Source organism: Liolophura sinensis, chromosome 13, assembly GCF_032854445.1.
Source record: "Liolophura sinensis isolate JHLJ2023 chromosome 13, CUHK_Ljap_v2, whole genome shotgun sequence".
Lineage (NCBI taxonomy): Eukaryota > Metazoa > Mollusca > Polyplacophora > Chitonida > Chitonidae > Liolophura > Liolophura sinensis.
In genome coordinates, this window is record NC_088307.1 from 15,430,515 (window position 1) to 15,443,132 (window position 12,618).

Here is a 12,618-nt window from a genome sequence, read left to right on the forward strand (position 1 = left end):
CCACAAGTGGCTTGTAGGAAGCTGTTGGCTAGTGGTCTAGTGTCATCTTTGACATTCATCTAAACCTTGACCATACACCTGGTGTAACGTTTATTATTAGTTTTGCACGCTGACTGAGCATTTCCTAATGTAATAACGTAATTACGTTTATTGTACATGTATTTTCCTCTGTTTATTACGGTTTGGTTTCCTTGCAATAACTTCTCCAAACATTGTCCAATTTTTTGAGAAGTTTTTTTGTACAGATTTGAAAACCAGTGTGATCTGTGTGTAAGTTTTGGGTACAGTAAATCTTCAACCTCTTAAGCACTTTTTTTTCAGTGGAATTTCTGCATACAATTGTGATGAAAATTACACAAAAATGATTGGTTTGTGTCGCTAAAGATACAAACTGCATGAGACTGAGCAAATTATTTCTCTACAGGTATTTCAAAATATTGGTCATATTTGTGGTTAAAAAGATCGAGTAGTTATGGTATCTACTGAATTCCCTGATTCTCACTGTCACCGATTCCCTGATTCTCACAGTCACCGATTCCCACTGTCACAGATTCCCTGATTCTCACTGTCACCGATTCCCTGATTCTCACAGTCTCCGATTCCCTGATTCTCACTGTCACCGATTCCCTGATTCTCACAGTCACCTTTTCCCTGATTCTCACAGTCACCGTTTCCCTGATTCTCGCAGTCACCGTTTCCCTGATTCTCACTGTCACTGGTTTCAGTGCAATAACTACTCCAAATGTTGACAGATTGTGATAATATTGTGTGCGAGAGTTCATTTGGTGGCTTCTCAGATCATCTTAAGAAACCTGCTTGATTCATGCATGAGTTTGGAAATTTAACCTGGGGTATAGACTCTCCAAATTTGTTTGATTCTCTTAAATGACCATCAAATTTATTTTGTGCTCTGTATACTACTTCAGTTATTGTTATCAATATGCTTATTGCTATAACATCACAATATTATCCCACAATCTCTTATTGTTGGTTCACACTTGTCACATATTTTGTTCCTCTGAATGTAATGGCCCCCATGTGTTTGTGCTCACCCCAGGTCTTGCCTGAACGGAGGTACGTGTAGGGATGGGATTAACCAGTATACCTGTGACTGTGCCCCGGGGTACACAGGCTCTAACTGTCAGCGCCACATCAACCCCTGTGACTCCAACCCCTGCCTTAACGCTGGCAACTGCTTCAATCAGGGCAGCTCGTTCGTCTGTGATTGTCCGTACGGCTTCAGTGGCCCGCGTTGTGAGGTAAAAACTTCAATTTGGTTTAAGTATCGTTATTACAGGAGATTATTATACTTTTAGGAAGGTGTAAAATGTGTGGGGCTAGCGCTTTGCTATCCCTAGATTTTTCCCAGTCTTTTGAATATCATTATTTATTGATTTCTGTTTACAAACTTCTGAATCTCTGATTTCATCTGCACAGGATTTTGTGGACTGGTGCTCTCAGAACCCCTGTAAAAACGGTGGAGTTTGCTCCCAGAAGGCTTTTAAGTACAAATGTACATGTCAGCCTGGCTGGACAGGTCACCTGTGTGATGTCGGTCTGATGTCGTGTGTCGCTGCTGCTAAGGCCAAAGGTAACTTAGTTGTGGATGAGATAGTTTCAAGAACATAATAAATCACCAGTTAAATATACCCATAGAAATATCGGCTCCGCAGTGGCTCTGGCTGATTTAGACAGCTAAAGCTCTTATCATGGAGGTTGTGCATGTGTTCAAGCTTACCTCTCACTGTTTCAATGTGGCTTTTGTCAAAGGCTTTTTTCTCTTTTTTGATACTGCTACTGGCATAATGCTTCAGTGGCAGCAGCACTTTGGTGGCATGGACTCATCCATGCCACAAGAAGACAATATTATATGTACACACACCTAATTACTCCTCATCGTCAAATGACTGAAAAATTGTTAAGTATGACATTAAACTCCAAGCATGCAGACATATAAACGTAAGTGCCGTTATGTATTATGAGAAATTGGCAACCCCCATTACTCTACAATTACTGTAGTGGTGGGGGTAAGATTCTAGCATAAGCACAGGATAGTTGTGAAGTTCAGTAATATGTAAAGGGAGATAACTCTACAGTGCTTTAAACATTTATCTGAAGATGAGATCTTTTGGGTTCTCCTATCCCAAGATAGTTTAGTAAGTGATTAGTTTGATGACTGAAGTGTAAGGTGTGTATATGATGTCCTTATCTTATGTTTCAGGGGTTTCTGTGAATGATTTGTGCCAAAATGGTGGCCAGTGTCGCAATGACAGCAATGCCCACACCTGCATCTGCCTGGATGCTTATGAAGGGAGCTACTGTGAGAATGAAATTGATGAGTGTGCTTCAAATCCTTGTCAGAACGGGGCGACTTGCCGCAACTTAGTTGGACGATACAACTGTACATGCCCCAAAGGTTTCCAAGGGATGGACTGTGAGCTGAATGTAGATGACTGTTACAACCAGCCGTGTGATAATGGTGGCACCTGTCATGACCTCGTCGATGGCTACCATTGCTCTTGTCCCCGGGGAACCCGAGGCCTGCTGTGTGAATTCAACGAGAATGACTGCTTTGAGGGCAGCTGTTATCATGGTGGAAAGTGCATTGATAAAGTTGGGGGTTATGAGTGTGAGTGTCAGCCAGGCTATGTGGGTCACCGCTGTGAAGGGGACATCAATGAGTGCCTCTCCAACCCTTGCAGTTCTCACGGCACCCAGGACTGTGTACAGCTTGTTGATGATTACCAGTGCAAGTGCAAACCAGGCTACTCAGGTGAGAGCTTTGTTACATCTCAGTGACTTTCTTTTTGAAATGCAAAATTATTGAAACTGTCAAAGCTTTTGTTAAAGTAAGTTGCCACGTTTCAGGCCAATTGACTGCCCCTACTCAAACCACTTACCCTTGGCCTTAGAAATTGTGGGTTCAAATCCCACTCTGTGATTTTTGGTCATTTGCTGTCACAATTCTGATCATTGTTGTATCACTGTGTCCTCTATTTGTACCAGGACTTTAACTCTAATGCTCTCCTTGCTCTTAGGTCGCCATTGCCAGCAGAAAGTGAATTTCTGTCAGTCCAATCTTTGTCAGAATGGAGCCATTTGCCAGACTGGACCAACAGGACCGTACTGCGACTGTCCTGCAGTAAGTTGCCTTGCTAAGCTTGACCAGCGCCCTTTAAGTAGTTACCCAAATTCTTAAACCATTTCCAGAGAGAACTGTGGGCTGCAGAGAAATAATTTGCACATTTTATAAAACTTGCATCTCTAATGACACAACAAATCATTTTTAGAACCAGTTTCATAATAACTGTATAGGTAAACTCCTCTTTAGAAAGCTCTTTATTGGTTGAAAAGATTGAAGATTTATAGTAGAACCATTTAGATTATGCTACTGGCATGTACATTATTGGGCATTTTAGACCGTAAAGCATTGCTCTTGTAAATGTAACATATCACCCTGTTTCTCTCGTCATTGCAGGGATTTTCGGGAGACTATTGCCAGTACCGGTCAACTGCATGTGCCAGTCGGCCGTGTCTGAATGGCGGGCAGTGTCAGCCAGACACCCAAGGGTTTGTGTGTAGCTGTCCCCCAGGGGTTGTCGGTGTGTTCTGTGAGGAAGATGAGGACGAATGTCGCCAGAATGTCTCACCATGCATCAACGGGGGCACCTGTAGAAATAAGATAGGTAAGTCAAGACAGATGTGGTGGTGAGAAGTAAGAGCTGCAAAGCATATGATTACAAATACAGTACAGTCCTCGCTGCCACGGCCGGTAAAGCGAGCGTGAACACAGGGTGACATCTAGGGCTGAGGCAGCCTTTGCCTGTCGTGCAAGCTTACATTCAGTTGCATGTCCATGAGACTTCAGTCAGTCACAAGATTGGAGTCATCAGACGATAGAGAGCCCGGTATTAGATAAGCTTACATTAAGATTGAGTCAGATATAAGATAAGCAAGATGGGTTCAGATAAAGAAGTACAGGCAGTAAGTAATACATACACATGAAGAAGTCAGAAATAAGATAGCTGTTACACATATGTGTATGGGTGTTTCTTCCTCTTGATCCTATCCATTATAAGAAAAATTTATTGGAAAATGAACCCGAATAATTGTCTGTCAGAGCAAGATGATTTGGTTATAGAATTTCGGCCTGCTGCTTAAAAAGTGGAATTAAATGGTGTTTGAAATATGTGAACACAGTTCTATGACACAATGTTTTTCAGCTGGGTATGACTGCATGTGCCCTCGATTTTACACCGGTTTACGATGTGAGATCTATGACGTCCAAGCTTTGCCAGGGATTGGACGCAAAGTAAGCACCACACCAAAAACCATCGAAGAGAGTCGGCAGATCTGTGAGAAAAACAACTGTGCCAGCAAAAGGGGCAATGGAGTCTGTGATGTGAGTTCTTTCCCCTTGTGTTTGAATTTCTGAGCCATATGTTAGCCATGTGTTAGTAGTTGTGAAAGTGTTCACTTTCTGAAATGGCGCCAGAGTTAACTTGTTTTTCTTTTTCTTTTATTGTAGGAGGACTGCAACAGCTTTGCCTGTGAATACGATGGGAAAGAGTGCTCCTACGGATTGACCCCGTGGAAAAACTGTTCCAATATGCATGATGGCTCTTACTGTTGGCAATTGTTCAGAAATGGTATCTGCGATGAACAGTGTAACAATGAGGATTGTCTGTATGATGGGTATGACTGCAAGGAAATCCGGGAATGTAATCCTATCTACAACCTCTACTGCTCCAACCATTATGCCAACGGTCACTGTGACAAGGGCTGTGACACTGCCGAATGTGGATACGACGGTTTGGACTGCGATCAGTCCCAGGAAAAGTTGGCCACTGGAACAATGATCATTTTCGCTATAATTCCACCTGAGGAGTTTAAGAACAACTCTGTGAATTTCCTGCGTAACCTAGGTCATTTGCTGCAAGCAGTAGTAAGGATTAAGCGGGATTCTCAAGGTAATCTGATGATTTTCCAGTGGAACGTACCCAGTTCCCCGAATGTTGGACTGGTAGTGACTGGCCGCAGGAAGAGGGCCATTCCCACCAGTCCCTCCACACCTCGAGAAGGGTAAGTGGACAAGCCATTTCAGATTTCATTTTTGTATAAACATGATTTTGATTGAAGTATTATTCTTGTACAGATGTCGAAAGGTAAGAAAAAATACTCACAGGGTGTGTCCCCCCTACAAACATCACAAGTTAAATCGGGTGAAATACAAACTGCCATCGACAGTTTCATAACTGATTTAAAGTTCCTGTGATTATCTAAAGTTTCATATTACTATAGTAGTTCTGATCTGTACATGTATTTCAAACTTCCCTGCACTGTACTTTTTTTTCCTGTTTTGGATAAATCCAAATGTTTGCTAACAGAAATATTGAATTTTTTGTTTTGTTATATATCCTCCATTCCAGCTCTGAAGTTCATTTGGAAATTGACACGAGAAAATGCACCAGCAAGTGTTTTGAGAACACAGAAATGGCTGCTGAATTTGTTGTTGCTTCTCTGAAACAAGGCTGGAAGCCTGGGGTGGATATATACCGAGTTGATGGTAAGCATTCTGTTTCTGGTCAGATATTTGTGGGAAGGATGGTAAACAACAAGCATGTGGAGTCACATTGGGATACTTCTACCTCAACATGACACAGACGACTAATCAAGGCATTGCCTCATTGCCTCATTGCCATGCCTCACAATTCTCCTACCATATCACTAAAATTGTTTGCTGTACCCAGTCTTTTAACCGGAAAATCTGGTCTAAGTATGGGCTTATGGTTACTGATATGCGGAGACTGTTGCCATCCTTAGTGCCGGAGATGTGTGCACCTCCTTATCACATTGTATCTGTATTACCCCGTCGGCAAAGCTCTCTTGTAATATCCGAACCCACTTACTGCATGGTCTGCCCACATGCTAAGACATTTATGCACCTTTTGCAACCATTTGGTGATCATTAAAAAGTTGTTTTTTGCGGGTAACCCGACCGATGTGTTAAAATCAGCCTGACTCCAATTTTTTGGGTGGGGGCTCGAGCTGAGAACTTTTTTTTTCGTCGCTTTCCGCGTGTATTTCACCGCCGAAATCCAGGACATCGTCACAACAGCTGACCAAACCCCAAAGAGAAGTGCCTTTGATGTACCGATGACCGCAAGTTACCAACTGCTGCCAATACAGCGGAAAGCCATTAACAGTCATTCAACAGGTAACAGGTAAGCTCAGAATGATTCCAAATTTGCAGCTTACGGTTGCACTAGGAACTACCTTATCACGGTTGATATTGAATATGCCTCTGTGATTTATAGCAAACGTTTTATTTTGAAAAGATGCTTACATCATGGTCTCACTTTCCTGTGGTAGGACTGTTCTATTGTGTAGTCAAGAAGCTTTAGGTAATTCGTGTCAATATTAAGTTTTGAATAATAATGATAAATTTTGTATCCAAAACGGCGAGGTGAAGTATGTGTGCTAAATACACTTTAGCTCACAATTGTTAACATGGTGGTGGAGATTGTTATGTGATGAATTGATGGGTTTGACAAAGACAGCCTTTTGCCCCCACCCCCCACTCCCCCTCTCCTTTGAGATGTCAACTTCAGTTAATAGTGGGTTTGTCTGGTTTGTGCATGCTGGGTATAAACATTCTGACATAAGTGGACAGAATCCTCTAGCCTGAAAAATCTACTCGCCACTAATTTCCAAAGAGCTGTTGTTTGCTTGTCCATTTCCATTTATAGTTAATACCCTGACCTGTTTGAACTCTACTCGCAGGGCCTAATCTAGCACTTCTCAGCGCCCGATTACCGGACGCTGTTGTTCCCTTTGCGTGCCCTTTGCGTCCCCTTTGCGTCAAAAAATAAATAAATCAATTGAAAATAAAAAACAGCTCCAATTCATTTTAAGGCTCAGATTACCTACTTAGTCAATAGACTCCGCTAGCCATTCGCCACATTAGTGTTGGCAAATATAATTTCTGTGTGGCGAAAGCGAATTAGCGTCCCTTCGCCACAGTGGCAAAAGCAGTGGATGCCTTTCAACTTCAGTTTTTTAGGTTTAAAGTTTGTAAATTTACCCAAATTTAACGTTGAATCCAGAATCAAGAAGGAATATTTGACTTCTGTTGTGGAAGAACTCAGTTATGAAAACAACAAAGTGTTTGGAGTGCATTTAAAATCGGTAATGTATTATCAAAGCAGGTGACAAAAATTGGTGCCGGGATAATTCAATTAGCATTCATATTGTATGGGCTGGGAATTACTTTCAATTTGCAGAAGATCTTAATGATAAAATTCATTAGCAATACATACAGAAGCAGTTAGTTACAAAGTATCCACCTCCCCCCCCCCTTTCCCCAATCACACAAACACTTTCTGCATCTCTCTTTATATGAGAGCACTTCTCTTTCTCCTCTGGTCCATATTTTAGAAAAAAAATCTTTAGTACCACTGAATCACTGAGAAAAAAAGTAATTTCAAAGTTAATTTAAATTTAACCTTCCAAGCCAATACAAATTATTGATGTTGATTTTTACTATTTTTTTTTTGTCTCCTTACAGCTCCTTAATGCTAAATGGTATTTAAATGGAAACAAGCAGAAGGTTCAAGAAGAAGATCAGAAGATTTATTGACAAAAGTTTTCACGTTTCATTTTTGTGGTTTTGAGTAGTCAGTTGGTTGGACTTGTTTCACTTGACTTGTTGGACTTGAAGCACCTTGGCATTTGTTCTGAGTAGTTATGAAAGCAGGCACATTCTTCGTGTCTATATATCAAAGGTTATATTTTTACATAAAGGTGACAAATTTGGAAAAACCTTATGGGTTATTTCCATTTATACATGCATATTAAAACACTTGATATTAAAACCATGGAGACTTTTTTTTAACAAATTCTTAGAGTTGTGTCTTTGTTATACAAGGTTTATAATATTTTGGAATGAACAACCGACTTACATGCCTGGGTGGTGGACACAATTCAGAAATCAATACACAGGTTTATGAAGCAAAGGGAGGTAATTCAAGAGTACATAAATTATCTCCCTTGGAGGAAAAAAAAAGTGCCTACCCACCAACCCAAATAACTTTAAAAAAAAAAACAGGATTTGTTACCCGCAACAAACAACTTTTTAATGATGGCCTTGAGACTGTCCTTTATCAGATGTATCCTCAGAAAATCTCAGTCGAACTTGAAATTATGGTCCGATTGAGCTCAATTGGTACATCAATCATGTTGACGTCTGTTGAAAATCTAACAGCAGTAACAGTGTGTCACCACCTTATTTAAGTATTACAATCTGTAAAACAGTTCAGCATGCAAAGGTGGTCAATGATGTTGTTTTGAAATTTTATTCTGGAATGAAGTAGAAGCATGAAGCGTCAGATTCTTTTTAAAGTGAAAACAAATTGAAGTTTTGAGAACTGGATGTTCCATGGCACTAAAGGTCAACCACAGATGGGCATGCGCCACGCGTGAAAACGATAACTGTTTGTGTAAAATGACGTCCTCAGTGTATTTGTGAGTAGAGCACAAAAGTGAGATATCACTTATATATGTATATGCTACGGAACTGGCTAATTCAGACCATGAAGCCGTCGGCGAATGTAATTCACCTGACTTGGTTCATATTTTTAGCATGTTGGTAGAAGGCTGCGTCCCCATACCCATAGTTTACTATGGGAGGCTTCTCTGCGGTGAACTAGACCTTACCCAATAGTATCAATTAACGTCCAATTTCTTGACTACTCCCTGCCTTTAATGGAAGGTAGTTTGTAGTTTTTATGTGGCAAAATTTCCAAAACGTCTTTGTAAAAGCGGACTAATCTGCTGACTTTTACAAAGTCTGATCCTATTTACTATGTGAAGTTTGATTTTGCCTGGTTTCCCCACTCATGGGAATCTTTCAAATGTCCTTAGTGTACAATACAGAACGTATAAAGAAAGTCAGCCAGTGTCATTTTCCAAATCACCATCAGTAATTCAAACAAACCAAGGCTTTTATTTAAAGGATTAGTGATTTTTTATTCGTAGATAATTCCCCAATGTATATATTGTTAAACAGAGTTTAGAAATATTATAAAGGACACATAAATCAGAGTAATATGGCAGTGAAAATCACTAGACATTGAGGCTGGTTGTATGCATTTTTTTTTCACCGACACTCTGTCCTCTTCACTGAATTATGTGATATTAGTCCAATCGTTGTGAGCTGCAAAAACTTATCCATTTAATTCAGTGTTAAAAAAGCTACAAGAGTGACAAGAGTCAACTAAAAGCTGAAGTTTATTAACTAAACTAAAATTGATGTAGATCCAAATCCCGCCGACGTTCACATTGTACATATATTTAAATTGCATGCAGTTGTCATTGCATATACATGTCGGTATGAATTTTGAACATCTTGAGGAACAGAGTGATTTTGATTGGTTTATCAGTTGGGACTGGAAGTTGTATTCATAGACAATAAATCTATCACGCCGTCCACAAGGGTTTCAAATTGATACAGCAGTATATTTGCTTCTGCATAGCTAGAATCCATCTAAAAAATGACCTTGTTTTCATACAAATTATATCGATTATACAGTCTAGGCAGCCTGGGGCTGGCCAAATATCACCCTCTGAGCTATAAGGCTGGAGATTGGCCAGGGCAGTAAATCTGTTGTTTATGGTGAATTTAATGTCACTTCTATTTTTTCTCAGAAGCCATGCCGGTAATATACTGCTTAAACAGGTTTTTATCTTTATAATTATGATCAGCAGCTGAATCTGGACAGTAATCCTTGAAGTAAATTGCAGTGGTTCATGGACTGATTTTGTGCCATGTTGTGGCCAGAACTGAGGGAATGTTGTCAAAGGACACAAGGATATCTTGAGCAAAACAAGTGTTAGCCTGTTAAACCATGAGTTAATTTGTTTGAATCAAACACGTTTATTGTTTTGTTTTCAGCAGATAGAAATGGTATTCCACAACCGAAAACAGATTTGACGTTTGTGTTCATTGCTTGTGCGGCTGTACTGGTGATTGTGGTTATAGTGGTTGTGGTTTTGTCTGGAAAACGAGCTCGAGGTATTCAGTGGTTTCCAGAGGGATTCTTCCTCACGACCTCACAGAAGAATCGTAACTCTCGTCGCAGACCCGATGGGGAAGAAAATGGGTAGGCCACAGTGTAATTTGTAATGACAAAAATTTGCCTTATACTCAAGATCATTATGTGCACAAGTATGGTATTTGACCTAAAATTTTGTCCATGACTGAGTTAAGCTGGATTCTTCGATGTTTTGAGATTTTCATGGACGGAAGGATGATATCCTACTGGGAAAGGGTCAGTTTCAGCATCAAAACAGAAATTGCGAGTCCTTTATTTGCATCTGAAATGTGCTCTTGTTGGGGAAATTTTAGATCAGATAGAGTAATTTTTGCATTCGCTCATTTTTATTTAAACAGTACTTTCTGACTCAAGGGAATTCCACCTTTTGAAAATGTTAATCTTTTCCTTTTCTTGACTTTAAGCCCAAAAGGTGCCTTGCCCATGGACAAAGTGGATGCTAATGACAACAGCCCTGCACTCATGACTTCTCATTGCTATGATGATGAAGACCAGCCAAGAGCAAAAGCCATGAAGGTAATATTTTATGGGCATTAAACATTTCTTATTATGTAAGAACATGGTCAGCAGTGCTTATTGTACATAAATGTGTTGTAGATTTTGACACAGTGAGCAAAAAAAAAAACATTACCTTGATAAGAACATTGTGAGACATTAATGTGAAAATTTTTGTGCCCTTCACACCAGTTTTGTTTGCCCTTCACATAAAATGGACTCTGAAGTTTGGTAAACTAGATATGTCCATGGTTTCAGCTGGATCGGGACTCCGATGTAAAGACAGAGAAGTGTGATCCATCGCACACAGACAGTCGACCATGGACACAACAGCACATGGAAGCAGCCAACATCCCCAACCCTGGCATTATGGCCTTGACCCCTCCTGGAGATGAAAATCAGATTGATTGTAAAGATGTCAACGCGCGTGGGCCTGGTATGCTCTTATTCTGTGGACTTTTCTTTGTAGGAGATATGGAGAATTATGGCTCTTATGGAAGCCATAACAAATCTTACTTGAGGAAGGTCTACACTGTACACCAGTCAAATAAACTGAACCTTTGTTTATCCACAAGGTAAAATAATAGTTCACTATCTCTCTTATTGCTTCTTTATTTGATTGTTTATATCAGACTGCAGATTTTGTGTCAAAACACAATGTTCTATGTTTTCAGATGGCCTGACGCCTCTAATGCTGGCATCATTTCGTGGAGGTGGTCAAGATGTGTGCGATGATGAAAGTGGCTCGGGTTCAGCGTCGACAGAAGGTGGAGAGTCTGATGATCGGGAGGTGATCACAAGTTTACTAATGCAGGGCGCATCCATCAACGCTCAGACAGATCGCACAGGTTAGCAACGTTTGTATGATGGAATAACATTGATTCCTTTCTCACACCAACATACATGTATACTGGATATATTTTTGTTAGCTTGAAGCATGGCCGATTTTCTGTAAATCATTGATGAAATGTGTTAACATTCTGATCTGACCAAAGTTTAACCTGTTTGTAGGTGAGACATCTTTACACCTGGCTGCCAGGTATGCAAGAGCGGATGCTGCCAAACTGCTGCTAGACGCTGGTGCAGAAACAAACACACAAGACAACACAGGACGTACGCCTCTCCACACAGCAGTGGCCTCTGATGCTCAAGGCGTGTTTCAGGTAGGTGTTGTCAAGGACTTGAGAATAGCAAAAGTTCATAGGAAAAGTGGCTGCCTGATATGACCTGAAAAATTAGTACTCAGTATCAGTTCTGACGCAGCCCTGTGAAGTGTTGATCCCTATTCAAATAAATATTTGAAGCTTTTTTAGTAATTTGCATCATCCTGGAATATGTAGGTGTACTTTTTGAAAATGAAAAATATCTGATGATAATGTAAAAGATACTTTTGTACATGAGATGACACATACAGTCAATGTGGAATAAGTGTATTAACTCTCAGTGACGTTTTCATGCTGTAGATATTGCTAAGAAATCGCTCCACTAATCTAAATGCCCGTATGCACGATGGCTGCACGCCCATGATCCTGGCTGCCCGACTAGCCATTGAAGGCATGGTGGAAGAGCTTATCAACGCTGATGCGGACATCAACGCTGTGGATGACTCTGGTATGTCCCCCCCCACCCCCAAAATCCCTTAATCTCCAGATTTCGGAAGAGTTTCTTACTGAAGGTAACAGAGCATGCCAATATGCTTTTTTGCTCAAATCATATGTAACAATTCACCCAATAATAAAACCTTATTCACAAAGATGATTTGCTGAATGTTTTGGAGGCAAATGAAAATTGTCACAAGCAGTAAAATTTTCTTCAGTGTGAACTGACCTCCATGTTGACGGTGTACATTCCAGGTAAAACAGCTCTTCACTGGGCAGCGTCTGTCAATAATCTTGAGGCCACCCAGGTTCTCCTTCAACATGGAGCGAACAGAGACTCCCAAGACAACAAGGTAACTTCCACAAATAAAAACCTTCATTCTTCTGAACTACTGACATTTCTTCTGTCATAT

General features: G+C 40.4%; 1 protein-coding gene across 3 annotated transcripts in view; it reads left to right on the plus strand.

Moving 5' to 3' along the window:
• The window catches only part of LOC135480243 (neurogenic locus Notch protein-like), a 74,919-nt gene that overhangs the window by 57,282 nt on the left and 5,019 nt on the right, over window positions 1–12,618 (plus strand). For 2 of the 3 annotated variants that reach the window (XM_064760023.1, XM_064760025.1), the window contains 15 exons: window positions 1,058–1,259; window positions 1,438–1,591; window positions 2,222–2,773; window positions 3,039–3,142; window positions 3,479–3,686; window positions 4,224–4,402; window positions 4,529–5,082; window positions 5,430–5,566; window positions 9,953–10,160; window positions 10,517–10,628; window positions 10,866–11,043; window positions 11,282–11,455; window positions 11,619–11,770; window positions 12,071–12,218; window positions 12,461–12,558. In XM_064760023.1, the coding sequence (XP_064616093.1) occupies window positions 1,058–1,259; window positions 1,438–1,591; window positions 2,222–2,773; window positions 3,039–3,142; window positions 3,479–3,686; window positions 4,224–4,402; window positions 4,529–5,082; window positions 5,430–5,566; window positions 9,953–10,160; window positions 10,517–10,628; window positions 10,866–11,043; window positions 11,282–11,455; window positions 11,619–11,770; window positions 12,071–12,218; window positions 12,461–12,558 (3,160 nt within the window). The remainder of the gene's footprint in view (window positions 1–1,057; window positions 1,260–1,437; window positions 1,592–2,221; window positions 2,774–3,038; window positions 3,143–3,478; window positions 3,687–4,223; window positions 4,403–4,528; window positions 5,083–5,429; window positions 5,567–9,952; window positions 10,161–10,516; window positions 10,629–10,865; window positions 11,044–11,281; window positions 11,456–11,618; window positions 11,771–12,070; window positions 12,219–12,460; window positions 12,559–12,618) is intronic. The other variant, XM_064760024.1, reaches the window with a different exon arrangement.